General features: G+C 38.3%; 4 protein-coding genes across 6 annotated transcripts; 2 read left to right on the forward strand and 2 right to left on the reverse strand.

Moving 5' to 3' along the window:
- Positions 1–1,887: 1,887 nt before the first annotated feature.
- LOC111435907 lies at positions 1,888–2,304 on the forward strand. Its single transcript, XM_023073507.1, has one exon. The coding sequence runs from the start codon at positions 1,888–1,890 to the stop codon at positions 2,302–2,304; it is 417 nt and encodes a 138-aa protein (XP_022929275.1).
- Positions 2,305–4,293: 1,989 nt separating this feature from the next.
- LOC111436029 (putative ETHYLENE INSENSITIVE 3-like 4 protein) lies at positions 4,294–5,984 on the reverse strand. The gene has a single exon (XM_023073693.1). The coding sequence runs from the start codon at positions 5,821–5,823 to the stop codon at positions 4,459–4,461; it is 1,365 nt and encodes a 454-aa protein (XP_022929461.1). The 5' UTR covers positions 5,824–5,984; the 3' UTR covers positions 4,294–4,458.
- A 3,001-nt stretch (positions 5,985–8,985) lies between these two features.
- Positions 8,986–12,975, forward strand: LOC111435933 (nitrate regulatory gene2 protein-like). 2 transcript variants are annotated; one of them, XM_023073547.1, is made up of 6 exons: positions 8,986–9,444; positions 9,744–10,988; positions 11,073–11,159; positions 11,255–11,457; positions 11,581–11,804; positions 12,279–12,975. In XM_023073547.1, exons 2-6 carry the CDS (start codon positions 10,016–10,018, stop codon positions 12,937–12,939), a joined length of 2,148 nt encoding a protein of 715 aa, XP_022929315.1. In that variant the 5' UTR covers positions 8,986–9,444; positions 9,744–10,015; the 3' UTR covers positions 12,940–12,975. The 2 variants fall into 2 exon arrangements, with proteins under 2 accessions (XP_022929315.1, XP_022929313.1); XM_023073545.1 differs by having other exon boundaries at positions 8,986–9,338.
- On the reverse strand, positions 12,611–16,974 carry LOC111435934 (acyl-coenzyme A oxidase, peroxisomal). 2 transcript variants are annotated; one of them, XM_023073549.1, is made up of 8 exons: positions 16,472–16,974; positions 15,230–15,345; positions 14,270–15,150; positions 14,015–14,194; positions 13,756–13,922; positions 13,551–13,674; positions 13,276–13,472; positions 12,611–12,699 (listed from the first exon to the last, which is right to left on the reverse strand). In XM_023073549.1, exons 1-7 carry the CDS (start codon positions 16,918–16,920, stop codon positions 13,317–13,319), a joined length of 2,073 nt encoding a protein of 690 aa, XP_022929317.1. In that variant the 5' UTR covers positions 16,921–16,974; the 3' UTR covers positions 12,611–12,699; positions 13,276–13,316. The 2 variants fall into 2 exon arrangements, with proteins under 2 accessions (XP_022929317.1, XP_022929316.1); XM_023073548.1 differs by lacking the exon at positions 12,611–12,699 and having other exon boundaries at positions 13,066–13,472.
- Positions 16,975–19,978: the final 3,004 nt, after the last annotated feature.

Genomic DNA, 19,978 nt, shown 5'->3' on the forward strand with positions numbered 1-19,978 from the left:
ATACTAAATACTCTTTCAATAAATTTTAAATTTAGTTGTTGGATGTTAATTTTATCGCATTTTATTAAATAATAATTATTGATATATACATACAGACCACGAAAATTTATCAAACTTTTAATGACTTTTCAACTGTGAGTTTATTTATCTGAGAGATAATTTGGTTCAGAATAAGGTGATTGTGACAAATTACAAGATATGTTGGATGATGAAAGTCCCACATCAGCTCATTTAGGGAATGATCATGGGTTTATAAACAAATAGTACTCTCTCTATTGGTTTGAGGCTTTCTGGAAAAGCTCAAAGGAAAGGCATGAGGGCTTATACTCAAAGTGTATAATATCATACCATTGTGGAGAGTCGTGTTCGTTTAACATGGTATCAGAGTCATGCCCTAAACTTAGTTGTGCCAATAGATTGGTAAATCCTCAAATGTCAAACAAAGGACTCCAAAAGAAAAGGAGTCGAGCCTCCTCGAAGTCAGTAAAAAATGACAAACTCCGATGATGAAAGTCCCACATCGGTTAATTTAGAGAATGATCCTATGGTTTTAATTTAGGAAATGATCTTATGATTTTATAAACAAATAATACTTTGTTTATTGATTTGAGGCCTTTTGGGAATCTTAAATTTTGGAAAACGAGTTGGAGGATTTTTTTTTTTTTCATCCTTTTATATATTTTACGAAAATAAATGAATTTTTTTTGTAAAAATAAAAATTAAAACAGTTAATTTCACGGTTTTATGTATTAAAATAAAGGAAAAAAATAAATAAATTTTCGCACGAGTGAAGGACCCCACGTGTTAAACCAATGTCTTAGTCCCACGCCTTCCTGGAAAGGCGTGGTTTATTTTTTCCAAAGCAATGAGCCGACGTCGTTTTCGTACGTAGCCCAATTCTAACTCTTTCTAGTTCTCCCCACGTGCGCACCTCCTTGAATCCCGCAATTATTTAATGTTTTTTTTTCCGTGCTTCAATATCCCATGTTTTTCGTATCACTCCCTCTTTTCCACGTGTCTTACTTATTAATTAATTTCCTTGGGAATATTAAATTTCCATCATCAAACCAAAAATAAATAATAATAATAATAATAATAATAAATAAAAATAATTTGACTTTTAAAAAATAAAATTTAAAATTAATCCAAACCTGTGATGCTTCGATTCTCCCACATTTCGTAGGTCACACGGACTTCAAACCGACCTTACTGCGTTTTTTTTTCTTTTTTTAATTTAATTTACTTTCAATTAAACCAAAAATTAAAACTTTATTTTAATTAATAAAAAAACCAAAACTTTGTTTTTAAAATTTATTAAAAGGGTATTATGAAATTTTGAAATTTTTTAAAGTTTTATTTATTTTTAATTAATTTAGTAATTTATATATATCTGAATAATTTTAATTTATTTTGTACCCAAATAAATAAAATTCAGTAATTTAACTTCAAAATTATTTTTAATATAAACATTTATGATTACGAAAGGCAAAAACTAGAATTTAATTATCAGATATTTCAACAGTTTCACAACAATTTTGGAGTCAAAACATTGAAATTATTATTAATAAATGGCAGCATTTAATAAAATTAAAAAAAAATAAAATGGAATAACGAGACCGTCATTAAAAAACTTAATTTTAACCATTTTGTTTTTTTTAATTTTCGAAAAAAAAACCATTTTTATTTATTTATTGTTGAAAAAGAAAAAAAAAACAACCAATCCACACGAACGACACTCTGTCTCTCTGTTTCTCTCCCTCTTTTATATCCCAATTCATAGCCCTAAGAATCTTCACAGCCAACAGAGACAAAAAAAAAAAATAATAAATAAATAAATTCTAGAGAGAGAGAGAGAGAGGGAGGGAGGGAGAGAGAGAATCACGGCGGATGGGGAAATCGGAATCGGCGAAAGAATGCAAGCGGCACCAAAATCACAACCAGTTGCCCGGAATCTGCCCATCCTGTCTCCGGGAAAGGCTTCAACAATTACAGCAATCATCAATTTCTTATGCCGATTCTCGTTCAACCTCTTCCTCTTCTTTTCTTAAGTCCTCGGAATCTTTCTTCTCCGGCAACACCTCATGGCGGCGCCGACATACTAGGAACGCCTCCGAGCTGTTTACTGGGTCGATGGCGGCGGATTTGTTTGGAGACAAGGTGAAGAAGAGCAGCTCTATTCGGATCTCTGCCGATGGCGGCGGCGGAAAGAAGAAAGTTGGGTTTTGGTCCAGGTTTTTGGTCCGCCCCAAAGCTCTGTATTTTCATTCCCACCCCAAAGTTTCTTCTAGGGAAATTTTGGGTTGATAGATTCTGTTTCATTTTTTTTTAATTTTAAATATTTTTATTTAGTAAATGAATTAGTATTTTTCTTTGGCCACGATCCTTCGTACTGCTATGATATTGTCCACTTTGAGTATAAGCTCTTATGATTTGTTTTGGATTTCTTCAGTATTCTGTTTATAAACCATAATTATTCCGAGCATTTACAAATTTTTACTATTATTATTATTTTTTTTTCTACAGATCTAAGAAAAAATTAATGAAATTCACAATCAATTGGGGATTTTTTTAGTTGAACAACCAAATGGAAGGAGTCAACATTTATTAATGCTAATTTACCTAATTTTGCAACTTGTTTTTTTGGTCTCCCAGGAATCAAGACCATAAAATTCAGACTTATAAAATTAATAACCATATTAATTAATTAAATAATAATCGACACTTTTTAGAACTAAAAAGAAAAAGAAAAAAAAATGTATTTTCTAATCATAAAGGTTAAATTGGTAATTTTACCCTAAATTTTTTAGAACGTTTATTACTGTTTCTATCGTACTTAAATTTTTGAATTCTACCCTTCGTTCAAAGCATGTTCATGTGCAGGTATCGAACTAGTCAGGTAAATGGACATTTCTTGGCAATAGTAATATATAAAAGGATATAGTTTAAGATACCCAACTTAAATATAACTATATTCTATAACATGTTCTCTTATACGTTATTAATAATTTCTTTTTCTTTCTCGTTGATGAAATGAGAAGAAATGAAACAGATGTAAGAGGTGAGGCTAGAGTGCAGAGATTGACGATTTTTGTAATGATCTAAGCCAACCATTAGTAGATATTGTCGTTTTTTAGCTTTCATTTTTAGGTTTTCCTTTAAGGTTCTTAAAACGCGTCTACAAATGAGAGATTTTCACACTCTTATAAAGAATGGTTCGTTCTCTTCCCACCGGTGCGAGATCTCACAATTTTACTAGAAATTCAAAAGGAACTTGAGTTTTTGATATCGTCTATATTAAAGAACTCAACCAAAAATCTAATATGAAGTAGCGTAAATAATTATCTTAAAAGGAAAAGCTATATAATGTTTATTTTGCATGAATTATGTGATGATGCTATATAACGTTGTGTGCACACTTGGTTATGTTTCATGATTTAGTATTATGTCGAGTCTAGCGATTTGTTGTTAGGGTAATTAGTGGCTACATTAGACCTAACATCTCCCCTAAAAGCCTAACAAACCACAACGTACGAACCACCTTAGGAATCACTTTAGGTTGTTAGATGTGCGAATGGTGTCAACAACTTCGTGGGAGAACAGGGGTTTCTAATCAAAGCCCGACTGAACCTAGCCGTTTTGTATAGAGAACAAGAGACCCACGTTATACAACCCATCCCATTAACTGCATGGGACAAGGGAGGGGTCACGCCCTCCAATGAAGGGCGACTATTATTGACTTGGGAGGTTTCACCTCACCCTTTAGGTATACCATTTAGTCTCATAAAAACATGCATGAAGTAGTGCATCGTATAGAGACACCAGTTATTCACAGCTCGACATAAGAAACTCTCAAAGTTCAAATGAAAGAACGGAGAACCAAAATAACCCTAAGGGATTAAGACTAGTCCCAGACGCCCTAAAGTCCATGAAAGAATTGGAACCCTCCTCCTATTAAATAAATGATTTTGAATTTTGCATGCCTACACACTATATAACATTGTCAATCGTAAAAATTTATGTCTTGACAATCTTTCTCTATTCCTATCTCTCTCGACCATCTCGACAATCTATTGACACGACTAAGTTTAGGGCATGGTTCTGATACCATATTAGATGAACACGACTCTCAACAATAGTATGATATTGTCCACTTTGAATACAAAGTCTTATGGTTTTGTTTTGGGATTTCTTAGAGTATTATTTGATTATAAACCGAGGAACGTTCCCTAAGTTAACCAAGGTAGACTTTCGGTATAAACATGGAACGTAAATGAACAGGAGTGTAAATAATAATCATAATCATAATCTCACCAAAATAAAAGGAAGAAGTCAAACCAAAGTCCAATCACTTCTACCCTCAAGAGAGAGAAAAACGAAAAAAAAAGAACAGTTTTTTGGATGATCAAAGCTTCAAAATCCAAAGAACAACCCCATAATGTGGGAAAACCTTGGTTGGTGTTAGTCTTCAGCCCATTCATATATCAAATCCCAAACGGAAGTCGCATCTTGTTGCCCACCACCCAAATCCTCCGCCGGACTCGCATTCAAATCCATACTCGCTCTATGCATCTCAAACGCCTCATCCACCGCCGCCTCTCCCACGCCGCCCTTCCAGTACCTGCTCCCGTAATTCTCCACCGTGCTGCTGCCGGACCCATCTACGGCGTCTTCGCTCCTCCCCTCCTCGCTGCTTGGCTCCGCCCTCGACAGCTCCCAGTTCATCCACTCCACCACGCTCTTCAAATGCGTGTCGATGTTCTCATCCTCTGCTTCTCTGTAAATGCACTGCGTCTCATGCTCTGTTCTTGCGTTCTTGTCGGCGAATCCCATCGGCGCCTCGCTCTGTGGGCAACGTTGGTTCTGACAAGCGTACAGCGCCGAATCGGCTGCTGCTGCAGCTACTTGTTCGAACATATACTTACGTTTCGTAATAATCCCACCGGCGTCCTGTTCTTCACTGTTTTCGTCATGTCCGTCTTCGACGGATGTGATTTTGAGGCTTTTTTTTGTTAGCTGCAAGAGGGATTCTTCTTGATTCACGACTTTAGCCCACGTAAGCGTCTCCTTTGCCGTCATTTTCGCTTGTAAATTCTTCGATTGTCGAACCAATTTCCTCATATTGTCCAAATCAGGGGACATATGTTTGATCACTGCTGCCAAGACACTAATTTTCCATGCCTTTTTGAGATCGTGAGGCTTTTTATACGGCGGAACGCCATGTCCACCAGCAGCACCCTGTTCACCCCACCAAAGCTCATTCCCCGTCGGCCACCACGGCGGCGCTAAACCCTTCTCAAGTGGGAATTTCCTCTGTGGCGGAATACAGTGTTGAATCAAAGCAGAGAGAATCGACCCCAATGTTGTGTCCTGTAAATCATGAAGCATGTGCAAAAACGACTCCGAATCGAGCCCTGTTTCTTCGAGAACTTTCGGGAGGAATTGAGCTATGGCTAAGGGAGCATCTTGTTCGAACCGGACGTCGTCCCGCCACCACTCCCGGAGGCTCTCCGAGGAGCCGGTGACTGGTTTCCCCTTCTCCGGAACGATCCCATAAACAAACCCTTTTGCCTTGCAAGCGTCCATTATCTTATCCATGTACTTAAGGATCGAATCTTGAGCTCTGGCCATTTTTTTCCGGCGAGAGGCTTCTTCTCTAGCGGTGGATTCAGGTTCTTCAGTATCCCGCTTCTCCTTCAGCTGCTTCATCCTCTGTCTATCTTTCCACATCCGTTTCTTGAGATCATCGTAGCTAAGTTCCTCTTCCTTGTCTTGCTCGTCTCCATCGCCGGAGCTTCGGATTTCTCCATGGAATTCCACCATCATTTGTGTTCGAAGCTTTTTATGAAGATTTCAGATACGGTGAATTGGGTCATTATCTCAACCACTATATATAGGTTGAACTACAGTAAACACCTGATCTTGTAGTTTTCATTTTTACCCTTCAAAACACTGAATTTGCGACCGACTCTAACTCTAATCCAATGAGATTAAAAGGGCATTTTTGATAATTTAAGCGTGGGAATGGCGGTGGGTTCTTGGGCATGATTGTTTGAGATAGGGTTTTGGGACAAAGTTTGGGTTAACGAGGAGTGTAGGTTTGACTTTGGAGGTTTTTGTGAGGAATTATGAAACAGAGGAAACAGAGGAAACAGAGGAAAACAGAGGAAAACAGAGGAAAACAGAGGCTGGGTGTTATGCTTGCATGTCGGACACGCGTACCATTTCGTTACATCATCAACTTCCTATCCCTTTGTTTATGATAAAAAAAAAACATGTTTTTTTCTGTTATAAAATTCTCTACCATTCTTCCGGATTAAGTATTCATTTTATTCGAAGAACAGGAACGAAAAAGGAAAGAAAGAGAAAAAAAAAAAAGACAGCTTTCCAGCTTCCATGGAGTCGTTTTTTGTGTGTAGCGACTGAATCATTTGAGTCTTAAGAGGTAAGAAACTTGTGTAGTTAATATTTTGTTTGTAAGCTCCTACTGCAGAGAAGAACAACAACTGTTGGCAACACTGAAGAGCTAAGTTATTAAGTGGTTGTTTTGAAGCGGTGTAGATGTATTGTGTAGACATGTGGCACGTCGAGGTCAATTTTGTAACGATCTAAGCTCACTATTAACAAATATTGTTGGTTTTGGTCTGTCATGTATGTTGTTAATATCCCGGTTTTAGAATGTGTTTGATAAGGAAAGATTTTCTCTTATTTATAAGAAATGTTTCGTTTCTCTCTCGAACCGATTAGAATCTCACAATTCACTCTCATAAGGGTCTAACGTTCTCGTTGGCAAACCGGTATCTGGTTCTGATACCATTTGTAATAGCTTAAGTCCACCACTTACGTATATTATCTTTCTTTGAGCTTTCCCTTCTGAGCTTACCCTCAAGATTTTGAAATGTGTCTATTACAAAGAAGTTTACACACCCTTGTAAATCGTGAGACCAAGGACGATATGTAGCGGGCCAAAACGGACAATATGTCTGCTAGCGGTGGACTTAGGCTATTATAAATGATATCAAAGCCATACACTGAATAGTGTGCCAGTGAAGACCCTGGAACACCAAGGAGGTAGATTGCGAGATCCCATATCGACTGGAGAAGGGAACGAAGCATTTGTTAGAGGGTGTGAAAACTTCTCCCAAATAGATTTTTTTTTTTTAATCTCGAGAGAAAGCTAAAAAAAAAAAAAAAAAAAAATCCAAAAAAGACAATATCTTGTATTCCGTCTTTATAAATTTTCTTGTCTGGACCCTCGGACAAACCCGGGGCTAGTCTGGATGTTGATGACACTAACATATGCAGAGGTGTCCTGCGATTTAACTTCCTAAGTCAGCGCGTAAGAGTTAGCATCAACGGCTGACTTGATGCGGCTGGAGGTGATATGAACTTTGGTCAATGCTGCCATGGTCGGCTGCATAACCCAAGTAGGTCAAGTGAGCAAGAAGCTAGACAGTTGGACGATGGAATCCCGATATCTGTGTGGTTCGTTATGGGTCTAGACAAAGAGCCACTAGATTATGGCACCACGCTGAGCGTTGCCGAGTTGATTGGTGAAAGCATGGTCGGAGGATAGAAGGTTCCCATGGTACATGCTCGAGATCGAAACAAAAGAGGAACTTCGGGTAGATGCATCGTGACCCTCCATAGAATGAACGCTCCCAATGTACCTCAATCAGGACATGCCTGGAATGTGACAAACAACATTGGGGTAGATGTATGGTGTAATCGAATAGATCCTTCCAAAAGCACCAAATTATGTGGTGACAGACATAATGCCAAGGTTATTTCACTTTCGTTTATCTACCTTAGGTTCCATCAACTCTTTTATTTCCATGTCATTCATATTGCAAGTGAGAATTGAGTTAGATCATCTTAGGTGTATATTGTGGGTAGCCATACCGAAAGTAAAGGATTGTCGAGTAGTGATAGATGGTTTAGTCCTTAAAAGTAACCCCTGTGGTCTTAGGCATGAAGGACTTCAAAGTCGTTCTAAGCACAAACTAATTGACAAGGAACTTCATTAGTATCATACTTCTTTCACAAGGAGCTAACGTCTTGGTCTTCGTCCCAAGACATCTACAATTACAAGACTTAGTGGACAAAGAATTTATGTGCCCCGGTGTTTCACACTAACACCAGGACTTATTCATGATAAAGAATAAATACCCATTTCTCCGTGTAAACGATTTATTTGACCAATTTGAGGGAATCAGTGTATAGACGATTTCATTTTTTTAATCCTATTTTTCTTTCATTAAAATAATTATTCCATTCGATAACCAAATGGTAGGTGATATGGTCAAAATGTCATTACTCGTGAAAAAGAAAAATCACGAAGATAAAATATTTGTATTGCGACCAACGTCTTTTAGTTTCCCTCTCTCTGTTTTAGCAACATTTTTAAATAAATGAAAATCGGTAAAACAATGATTGAGTGGAAATTAAAGACGAGTACAAAAAAGGTTGTATCGTTCCCTAATTATTTTTCTCTTTTTCACGTGCATAGCAAAACATATATCTTTAACCATAATAATGTCTTTCCTCAATAAATTATTTTGGATTTTTCTGTGTCTATACGAATGTATCATATCTCGTATATCATATCTAAATAATTTAGATAAGAAGGATACATGAATAAACCGAAATCATTAAGAGAACATGAAAATGCGGTAACTACGAAAAATTAAAAGAATGGAAAATCATTAATTATACCAGACAAATTGCTATGGTGGTTCAATTATAAAAACTCAATGTTTGAAGTAGTTCTACGTTGGGTGACGTTTTAGAAATACTTTGAACGAGGACAAAACATGATGAAAAACTGAGTTGGTATGTGTGGATAGTCTTCACTCTCGTTGTTCTCGAGAAGGAAGAAAAATATACCAAAAAGTTAGAAAGATGATTATTCCTTTACATGTCACTAAGTTGTCATCCTGTACCGTAAGATTCGCTGCCTTCCTCAATTTATAGTGAACTTCCAGACTAATCAAATATCTTTACAACTTTTGAAGAACAGAACTTTTCATACAATAATCAAAAGTAGAAAAAGAATGTTCAAAATTCAATCAGCTTTGTTCAAGAACACAAAGCAAGAAGAAATGGGTCGTCTCTTTCATTCCACTAACAGTAGCAGTTGCAGAGCTCCATTAGTGTAAAAATGGTGTGTTAGCTGGCAAAAGTTGCTACACAACAAAACGCCAGTTCCCTAAAAACCGGGTTTTATGGAGCCGTTGCACTTTCTCTTGTGAAAATCAAGGGTAATTCTGTCATCTCCTCACCTTTTCCAATAAATGCAGCTATTCTCTCTTCTGACACCAGTTTCCTCTGTTTTGTGTAATGTGAGATGTTTTTGCTTTGCTTTAGTTCTTAATTACAAAATATTTTCTCTGGTTTTTTTGTCGTACCCATGAGGAGGAATGGCCGTTGTAATTGTTTAATTGAACGGTGAAGCATGAATGTTTTCTAATTTTCGCTGTTTTTTTTTTTTTGGTGAAATCTACACATGTTTCGAGGATCTTCTTGCCCTGTTCTTGTTTTCTTCCGTTCTTAGGTTTTTGATCCATCTCCATTTTGCTTCATTGTTGCTGCATTTTCCTCTGAATCTCTGCAAAAATCTTTGTTCTAGAGGATCTTTGAAGATGGGTTATCTTTGTTTTCCGTTGATGGGTTTGATTTTGTGAGTTCTCTGTCACTGCTCACTGGAAAACAAGCTAATCCTATGTTTTTTCATACTTTGAATGTAGTAATGTGAAGGTAACTCCGACTTCTGTAGCTCATTCCATTTTGTGGGTCTTGTTCCTTTCTGTACGAACACGCTTCCCTCTGGTGGGTTCTTGATTACGTTGGGGTTTTTCGCGTTGCTCGTGGTGAACAGGCTGCTCTGTTTTCGCGGAAGAGTTTCTTCTGGAAATCGAGGTGGGAGACCGTTGATTCCGAAGTGGGTGTTCTGATAATCAAAATTTTATGGCTCCGACATCGATTTCATGAACTGGGTCGTTGAAATTTTTGGCGAAAAATGGGTGGTTCGAACTCCAAAATCGAGAATGACGAAGCCCTACGCCTTTGTAAGGAGCGAAAGCGATTCATCAAACAGGCTATCGATTCGAGGTACGCTCTAGCCGCCGCCCATGTCTGTTACGTTCAGGCCCTAAAAAACGTCGGCGTTTCTCTCCGGCGATACGCCGAGGCTGAGGTGTTGATTGAGTCGTCTCTATCTACGTCGGCCACCGAGCTCGACAAGACGCCGTCGCATTTCTCTTATCCATCGCCATGCCCGTCGCAGACCGCCGACGCTTCCGAGTCTCCATTGCGAGAAAGCCCCATTACGCCGCCAATACCCACCATTAGTTATATGGTCGCCGGAGGTAGTACCCCTCTTACTGTCAAAGTCCAGCCGAGTAGCCATAGTTATGTTTATGAAGAATCTGTTGCTTCGCCGTTGCCTCCGCCGCCGCCACCACTGCCTCATGATTTGGGATCTTCTTGGGATTACTTTGACACCAATGATGAAATTGATAGCTTCAGTTTCTTGGCGACTGGTGGGATGGATGTGAACATTGAGAATGAGAGAATGTGGAAGCAATTCAAGGGAGCAATGACAGATGCCAATGATGAATCCCAGGAAGGGATTTCAAAGCCAGAAACAGGGCAAAAAGCTTGTGAAAATGGTGACCATTTGAGTTCATCTGAATCTGTTGAAGAACGAACTTCGGAGATGGCGAGACGGGACGATAAAGAGCTTAATTCGACGAGTTTGTCGTGCGAAGTTCTGCTCGAACAATCTGGTTCAAGAGGGATAGTTAAGGTGGAGAAGAGTTTGTGCACTGAACAAGAAGATCCCTCAGAGTTTATTACTCATAGAGCTAAAGACTTTCTTTCCAGCATTAAGGAAATCGACAATCGGTTTCAGAGAGCTTCAGATTCCGGGAGGGAGGTCTCGAGAATGCTTGAGGTCAATAAAATCAGAGTTCGATACCTCGAAGAAAATGGTACATTTACGAGAAAATGTCGATGAACTGTGTAATTTGCTCGAGTTGTTCATTAGTTTCATTGTTGTATCTCAACTTTTGCAGGAAGTGTATCTGGTTTTGCATTTTTCGACCCGTTGCGTCGATTACGACTCGTTTGCTGTCCTGCAAAGCCTACCCTTTTATCTCATGGTAATTTGAACCCTTTGATTGAATATGCTGAGATAGCCATTTGCTTGTTGATCTTCCTGTAGCTAATTCTTAAGTGAGTTCTAATGAATATACAGAGCCACATAAGAAAAAAGTGATTACGTGGAAACGATCGACATGGTCTCGGTCATCTTCGTCACAGAGTCCTCTTGCTGCCAAAGATGATGTTGATGACAGTGGAAGCGAATTTGTAGAAGAATTCTGTATGATCTCCGGAAGCCATTCGTCTACCTTGGACCGACTTTACGCATGGGAGAGAAAGCTCTATGATGAAGTCAAGGTATGTCCTGTGGAGAAGAAATATCAGATACAGATACTCAAATATGTAGAGTTTCTCATAAAGATGATACCTTGAGCTGATCATGGTAACCTCATTTTGAATGAGTTTTGTTCGTCTTTTCAGGCTAGCGAATCCATTCGGAAGGAGTACGATCGTAAGTGTGATCAACTTAGATATCTATTTGCGAAGGATTACAGTACACAAGTCATCGACAAGACGAGGGCAGTTGTCAAGGATCTACACTCCCGTATACGGGTTGCAATTTATTCTGTTGATTCGATATCGAAACGCGTTGAGAAAATGAGAGATGAAGAGATGCAACCACAACTCATTGAACTCGTTCAGGGGTAAGAAGAATGTTATTTTATCTTCACAATCAAATGATGTGAGATTCTATATCGGTTGAAGAGGGGAACAAAACATTTCTTATAAGGGTGTGGAAATCTCTCCCTAACAGATGTGTTGTAAAACCGTGAGACTGACGACGATACGTAATGAGCCGAAGCATACAATATCTGCTAGTGGTGGACTTGGGCGGTTACAAATGGTATCAGAGGCAAATGCCGAGAAGGGTGCCAGCGAAGACGCTGGCCCCCAAGGGGAGTGGATTGTGAGATTTCACATCGGTTGGAGAGGGGAACGAAACAGTCCTTATAAGAGTGTGGAAACCTCTCCCTAGTAGACACGTTTTAAAATCATGAGACTGATGACAATATATAACAGGCAAAAGCGAGAGATATTAGCGGTGGGCTTAGCTATTACAAACGATAATGTGATGCTGTTCACTTGCTGTTTCGTCGATAATTTTAGTTTCAGTGCAGGTTGATCAGGATGTGGAAGTCGATGCTTGAATGCCACCACGCACAGTACATAACGATATCGTTGGCATATCACTCGAAGAGTGCAGCCATGGGTACACCTCGAGCGGACGCACAAAGGCAGATATTAGTCCAACTCCAACAAGAGATAGAATGTTTTGGCCTAAGCTTTGCAAACTGGATCAACAGCCTTGCATCATATGTTGGAGCTTTGAATGGCTGGCTACAACATTGCATTCAACAACCACAGGAACGCTCGAAGAGCAGAAGGCCATTCTCACCTCGCCGTGTCGTTGCCCCACCTATTTTCGTCCTATGTCGAGATTGGTTAACAGGAATCAACAACCTTCCATCTAATGAACTTAGCAACGCCATCAGAGTCTTCTTGGAAGAACTCAACTGTTCGATATCCGAAAAAGCCGAACTACAGAGGAAACAGAAGCTTGTTAAGCCAAACACTGGGGAAGAACCAGAAGGGAACGACAACAACGACAACAACAGTACTTCCTCTTCAAACTTAAGTTGCATACATTCAAGTTTAACGAAAATTCTGGATCGGCTAACGAAATTTTCCGAAGCTTCGCTCAAAATGTATGAAGATGTTAGACAGAAAAGCGAGGCTGCAGTTACAACATATTTGAATTACAAGCCTGTTAGATATTAACCATGTAATTATGGGGAAGTACAAATATTTCTCAAGTTTGGCTGCAGGTCCTGTTGATTCCTTGAAAGTCATTTAGGACAAACGGCACGTTGGATCGTGCTCGTTATTGAATCTATGAACATGATAACGAAAATTTAACACCTTAATTGCAAGTATTGAGTAATGATAATTCATTTCTTCCTGTAAACATCCATGTAACTTATTATTGACAATTTAGTTATCTTGATCTTTTCCAATACCAAAGACAACATGACAATTGGTATAGAATTGACACAGCCAATAGTTTTTATCAGTGATCACAATACTGATATGAGGTTTTGGTAGCTAACCACTCACCAGTGGTCCAAGTTTGAATGCAATTTTGTACTGGTTGGCTATCAGAATCCGATGTACTGCGTGTACTGGGAGTAAGCATTCGACTTCATTGCAATGGGCGCTCGAGTTACATGATCTGGAAGATCAAACGCATCAACCAGTTCTTGTGCGATGTTTCTCACTTGAAAACATAGATATTCAGTGAGCTTATGAATAGCCTGCAGGGCAGAAGGAAAATTCACAAGAATTCAACTACTGAAAGAGTTATATGATGGTGTAATGCTAGCTAAAATTACCTTTGCTTTGTTGGGAGCTACGTAGTCGACATTTCGGTATGTTCCGATGTCGTTCCAGATTCGATCCAAGGCGTAAAGGTCGCATACGAGTTTCAGAGTAGCCTGTGTATTGGCATTGGGACATCTGATGCAAACGAAAATATTGTTAAAACCTCAGAACAGAAAACAATATGAAGTGAACTGCAGGTGTTGGAATGAAATGAACCTTTGTACAGCTTCTATAAACTGAGCGAGGATTACAGATTCAATGTGGGATTCTGCAAGAGTCAAGAGGTGATTCAGGCATCTATTCCATGCACCAAAGCTTCCAAGGTTTTTAGTATGTTTCCGAAGACGAACAGCTACACTTTGAAGTAATCGAGACGTTCGATACTATGATATGAACACCATCAAGAATAAGGATTCTTTGCATTCGAAAATTAGAAACATCTTCATTTTCACGAAACAACTATTCGTATACTCACTTGGAAGGCATCTAGCTGAAACTTAGGATCTCGGAGATGGTCTGCACTTTCCCACCGTGCCGTGACGGGATTCGGTTGAGACAGATACGTATTCATCGACTCTCGCAGGTAGTTCCATGTAACTGTAAGTGTCCCACCTTGAAATTTCTCCTTGTATTGCTTCAAGAGGTAAGCCGCAACCTAAACGTGAAAGTTCAACTTTAAGTCACTAAGGAAAAACAATAGCCAACAAGCAATAGATTATGTTAGCCAAACCTGTTGTAGAAGAACAGTATTGTCTCCTTCAAAAGTCTGGAAAATGTCGTGATCGTTCCTAAGAGTACCGAAGCGATTGACGACAGCGTATCCATGGCCGCCGCAGGCTTCCCTGCAGGTACTCAAGGATTTCGCCGTGTAAGAAGTAATGTAAGCCTTGAGGCCTGCCGATAACGCGTGCACATCTCCAACTAGTTCTTCATCATGAGTCTTCTTCATCTGTGCATACTTTTCCACAAGTTGCATAGTAGAGAAATGGAAGGCGTAAGTTGAAGCCAGCATTGGCATAAGCTTGTGCTGCTGAGACTGGTAATCCAAAATACTGACTTCAGGCTGCTTTGGAGGGCCAAACTGCTGGCGCAACAGCGAATAACGAATAGCAATTGTGGAAGCAATCTTAAGAACACTAGCTGAAGAATATGCTAGCCCAACTCTTCCACCTACAAGTTCTCCTAATGTTGCTGCAAATCTTTTATTGATAGATGGTAGACTACTCTTATACTTCCCGTCCCGGGATACCTCTCCGAATCGATCAAGGAGATTATCTCGTGGAATTCTCACCAAACGGAATCTCAACGCTCCATTATCGACACCATTGAGGCCTACCTTGTGGCCACAATCATGGATTTCAATTCCTGGAAGTGTTTTATGAGACTTGAGATCTCTTATCGGAACGATGAAAGCATGGACGCCCATATCAGCAGTCTTTCTAGAATCATGAGTTGGCAACACGAGCTTAGCGAAAACCGTGGCGAACTTGCCGTGAACTGCAGCATTGCCAATCCACCATTTGATGGCTCCGTCATTTGGTGTATTGATAATGAATTCGTCCGTGATCGGATCGAATGTAGCTGTTGTTTGGAGACCCTGAACGTTTGAGCCTTGGAAGAATTAAAGGAAGAGATTTTAGAACAAAATGCAGAGCTACATTACTGAACAGAACTGCATAATTAGAGTTACCATGATGAAGTTCAGTCATAGCAAAGCAGCCAGGATAATCCACATTGTCAATACCATCAAAGAATCTGTCTCTGTGCTTTTTGGTTCCTAAATTGATGACAGAGCCACCCCATAGACTGCAATATGAAACATGACGATATTTTCATAAATAGAACTCAATGTCAAGCTGTAGTCGTCTGATTCAAATTTCAAGCCCACTCAGCAACTGTAACAGCCTAAGTATATCGTTAGGACTTTCCCTTAAGGTTTTTAAAATGCGTCCGCTAGGGAAAGGTTTCTACACCCTTATAAGGTATGCTTCATTGCTTTCCAACCGATATGGGATCTCACAATCCACCACCTTCGGAGCCCAACATATTCACTAGCACTCGTTCCCCTCTCTAATCAATGAGGGATCTCACAATCCACTCATTGCAGGGCCTAGTGTCCTCACTAACATACGTCCGGTGTCCACCCCTTTGGGGCTAAGCATCCTCACTGACATACCGCTCGGTGTTTGGCTTTGATACCATTTGTAACAGAGGATAACATCTGCAAGCGGTGGGGTCGGGCTGTTACAAATGATATTAGAGCTAGTCACTAGACTGAGCGAGGTACTGGTCGGAGTAGGGCTAGACCTTCTCCATAGTAGACGTGTTTTAAAACCTTGAGGAGAAAGTCCAAAGAGGACAATATCCATAGTAGACGCGTTTTAAAACCTTGAGGGGAAGTTTAGAAGGGAAAACCGAGAGAGAACAATATCTACTACCCCACAAGCAGTTACAACAACAGCAGATGAACATTCTATAGCTAAACGAAAACTAAATTCATGGCCATCAAATTTTCTTCCCAGAAGCTTAACTTTCGTCTCCCACCCGAGAGAGGAACTAGTTGTTCCAGTTAAATTCAAGCTTTGGAAGAGAAATTCCAGTTAATATTGTCTTAAGAAAATGACAAAAACAATTATCTTAAAGATCTGCAGAACTTTTTTCTTAAGATTTGGAAGTTCTAATCCAAAAATAGGAATTAAAATTAAAATTATAAAACATATGGTCAAAAATAGAATCGATCCAATGATTACTAAAACCATATTTAATGGAAAGTAAACATTCGTGGGTCAAGTTCAATGATTCTAATTCGATAATTACCATTCTCAGCCTCCCAAAACAGTCATAATAGGGAAGAACAAAAAGAAGAAACTAAAATTTATTTGAGAAACAATGGTAAGAATGAGATAATCGAGAGAGAAGTAAAGATAATGACCTGAACTGGACGCCCATTTTAATGGCGAGAGAGACGTCCACACTTCCAACAGCCTCCATAATAGCGAAATACTTAGCAGGATCTTCATTAACAAACCTAAACGGCCGAATTCCGGCTTCCCTGACCAGACCTACCAATTGCTTCATACAGAGATCCCGATGATCGGCCATGGAGATCCCCACCGGCGTCTGCAATTCAGGCCTCGAATTGAAGTACTCAAACACTCGCTCTTGAACCTCCCTGTGTTTCTTCCTCATATACAGTGACAAACTCCCCATATCCACTTCGATTTTCGCCTTCGCTTTCCCCGCCCCGCACGTTTCCATCTCCACCCCCTGCGAATCATCAAGGGGAATCGGAGTCAGGTGTAAAGACAGCCGTTCGATTCGCCGGGCGGCTGCTTGAGATTCATCCTCCGCCGTCCGATTTGGTTCTCCCGGTGATGCCATCCGTCAATCGCAAACCAGTAGAGAGAGAAACAGAGTAGACCTACCACCGGAAGTCGGTTTGCCAATTACTTAAAAGAGGAAGAGGAGCTGAGGTCGTGTTCGTTAAGTAACCTACGTGTCGAGTTTTGATTGGCCCGCGTGGGTAGCAGTTAACTTGGCGCGTTTCTCAACGCAATTTGGATATGGTTGATGGAGAAAGAGATGAGATTCGTGACATTTTTGACATTTTATAATATATCTTTTGTTTATATTTTTTTATTCTTCGTTGAAAATTCAAATTTAATCAAAATATATTTTTATTAAATAACATATACTATTTATATTTTTAATCATTTTTAGTTATATTGTTTTATTTTAGTTATTAATATCAAATAAATTGTTCAATAGAATTTAATATTATTAAATTTGACGTAATCTTAATTATAATTAATAAAAATATTCATAAATTTTGCGTTTTATCTATTAATAAAATTTAAAAAACTTCAATAACGTCTTTAGTCTAAAAAGAAAAGTTAAAAAAATAATTATGCTTACTTTTGAATGGAAATCATTAATGTTACCGTAGACTGTGTTTAAAAAATATTGTTTATTTTTAAAAGGATTTAAAAAATATTATTTAATTTTCAAAAATAATTTAGAAAATATAGTTGATATTTCAAAAAATTTATTAATACTCTTAAACTTTTCTAAAAACTATGATTTAAAAAAAATAAATTAAAATATCATTACGACTATAACTTTAAAAAATACTAAAAAACTTTCAAAACTAACATAAAAAAAATATAGATAATATATGAGGTGCTGATACACGATTAAATAGTTTATGAGGTGCTCATAGAAGCTTTGGAGTAGAAGTGCGAAAAATAGTTTGGACTTTCGTTCAATAGAAGCTTTGGAGTAACTGTGTTGAATTGTTAGAAGGAAGAAGTAGCGAGTTGACTTGGAGACAGCCAAACCAGTTATCTGCTTAGAGATCTTCTGACCAGGTGAAGATTGTTGTAATTTGTCAAGAATGATAGGTTCATGTAATGTATAAACATTTATTTGGTTCATAACTCTCATTTATTTTGGTTAATATTACGTTGTGATGATTCATTTATGTATGATATTAATGCATCTACACCTATATACAAGGTTGTGTAGGTTTTTGTATCTATTTGTACCAATACTGATCAACTTTGAATTGGAAAAACTTATGATGCTTCATGTGAACTGAGATTATCTTTGCGAGACCAGGTGTCATTTAGGCACCGTAACCGAGGATTAGCCTGAGGCTAATGCTGCATAGCTCAAATGTTCTGACACACGAACTCTCAGAAAAGCCAATGCTCCAAAGGACGGGATAGTTCAAATTCATTGCTAGCAGATATTGTCTTTTTTTACTTTTACTTTTGACTTTTCCCACACATTTATAAAAAGCGACTGCTCCAAAGACTGCCTCGTTGTATTCTACGCCGATATTAATTGAATGTACGAATCTAAGTTTGTGTTCCGAATCTATAAAGAGTTGCATACCTGAGTTCTTCCACTCGGAAAGAAAAAAAAAAAAAAAAATCTTTTTTGGCTGGTACAAACTTAAATTCTTTTTCATATTGGGCTTTTATCGAGTTCAGCCCATTCTAACTTCTAAGCAAAAGAAGGCCCAAGATTTGATATGGGCTCGATGAGCCCACCATTTGGCTTCAACATGAAAATTTTTCTAAACGAAAAATACCTTAATTTTAAAAAATGAGCTGGTTATTTAAAAATATTATTAGTAATATATATATATATATATATATATATATATATATAATTTTTATAAAAAATCTCTATATTTTTTAAATAAAAATTCAAAATATATTTTTGAAAAAGATGACAAATAGATCATAAACACAAACTCATTTTTCAAAGACATGAATAAAAAAAATAAAAAAATATATAGAGATTTTTTTTGTGTTTTTTATTTTTATTTTTTGAAAATGAATTTTGGCATAAAATAACTAAATATTATTTGTTGGATTGTGGAAAATAGAAAGGATGATGGAGTGAATAAGACATTGGCAAAATAGGCCAAAGATGAGAATGCCATTGATTACCCATCCTTTGATGTGTACTTCACAACCCTAACCCACTCTCATTTACTACCATTCAACATGCCCTTCCCCCTCGATAATTGCCCCGAGACACGAACCGACTCGAGCTAAACAAAAATATCATCTACAAAGACCAATTTTAGATTGTATCTTTAGTCTCTAAACTTTCGTGCAAGTAATAGTTTTGTCCTCGTTATTAAAAAATAATATTATTAATTTGTAAAAAGATAGAGATGTCCATTTTATTTGTGAGACCGAGTCCCGTTGGAGAAGGAGTGTGATGTCCCACATTAGTTGGAGAGGAGAACAAACCACCATTTATAAGGGTGTGGAAACTTTCCCCTAGCAGACGCGTTTCAAAGCCTTGAGGGGAAGCTCGAAAGGGAAAACCCAAAGAGGACAATATCTGCTAGTAGTGGATCTGGGGCGTTATAAATGGTATCAGACCCATCTGGGGTGTTACAAATGATATCAGAGGGCAGACATTGGATGATGTGCCAACCTTCTCGCTGTTCTTCGTCCAATTATTCAGGGACACGAACTCCACAAGTTTTCTATGGTGAATCTCCGTCCCTATTCGTACGAAAATATTTTAGATCAGATTGCTCTTTTCGGTTATTATAATGCTATCTTTTGAATTAAGCGTAAAGAAAAATCACACGAGCATACAATCGAATATATAACAATATCATACGGTTGTGAAATTACAAATAAGACCTTCGACCTTAGCTTTTTGACCAAATTAAAAACAAATCAAAACATTTAATTTTCCACTCCAATAAAGAGTCGGTTTGGCACCACCGACTATACTTCCCTACCAACTCCCCTTGTGGGACCCAAACTAAAAGATTTAATAATATTATTATGATTAGTCATGAGGGGTAAATTTTGTAATTTTGTGCTTTTGGTTGGAAAGTCAAGGGGGGTGTATGAGGAAACCTGGAATGCCACTCTTTGATGGGATAAGCTACTCACAACTGTAA

The sequence above is a fragment of the Cucurbita moschata genome, unplaced genomic scaffold (genome assembly GCF_002738365.1).
Source record: "Cucurbita moschata cultivar Rifu unplaced genomic scaffold, Cmos_1.0 Cmo_Scf00051, whole genome shotgun sequence".
Lineage (NCBI taxonomy): Eukaryota > Viridiplantae > Streptophyta > Magnoliopsida > Cucurbitales > Cucurbitaceae > Cucurbita > Cucurbita moschata.

Bases quoted from the DNA above. Each gene is read 5' to 3' on its own strand.
- LOC111435907 (XM_023073507.1), top strand. From the start codon at position 1,888: ATGGGGAAATCGGAATCGGCGAAAGAATGCAAGCGGCACCAAAATCAC.
- LOC111436029 (XM_023073693.1), bottom strand. From the start codon at position 5,823: ATGATGGTGGAATTCCATGGAGAAATCCGAAGCTCCGGCGATGGAGAC.
- LOC111435933 (XM_023073547.1), top strand. From the start codon at position 10,016: ATGGGTGGTTCGAACTCCAAAATCGAGAATGACGAAGCCCTACGCCTT. The intron at 11,160-11,254 runs GTAATTTGAACC...ATGAATATACAG, and splicing joins GCCTACCCTTTTATCTCATG to AGCCACATAAGAAAAAAGTG. The intron at 11,805-12,278 runs GTAAGAAGAATG...GTTTCAGTGCAG, and splicing joins CTCATTGAACTCGTTCAGGG to GTTGATCAGGATGTGGAAGT.
- LOC111435934 (XM_023073549.1), bottom strand. From the start codon at position 16,920: ATGGCATCACCGGGAGAACCAAATCGGACGGCGGAGGATGAATCTCAA. The intron at 14,195-14,269 runs GTTTGGCTAACA...TTTCACGTTTAG, and splicing joins ATACTGTTCTTCTACAACAG to GTTGCGGCTTACCTCTTGAA. The intron at 13,473-13,550 runs GTAATTTTAGCT...TCTGCCCTGCAG, and splicing joins TAGCTCCCAACAAAGCAAAG to GCTATTCATAAGCTCACTGA.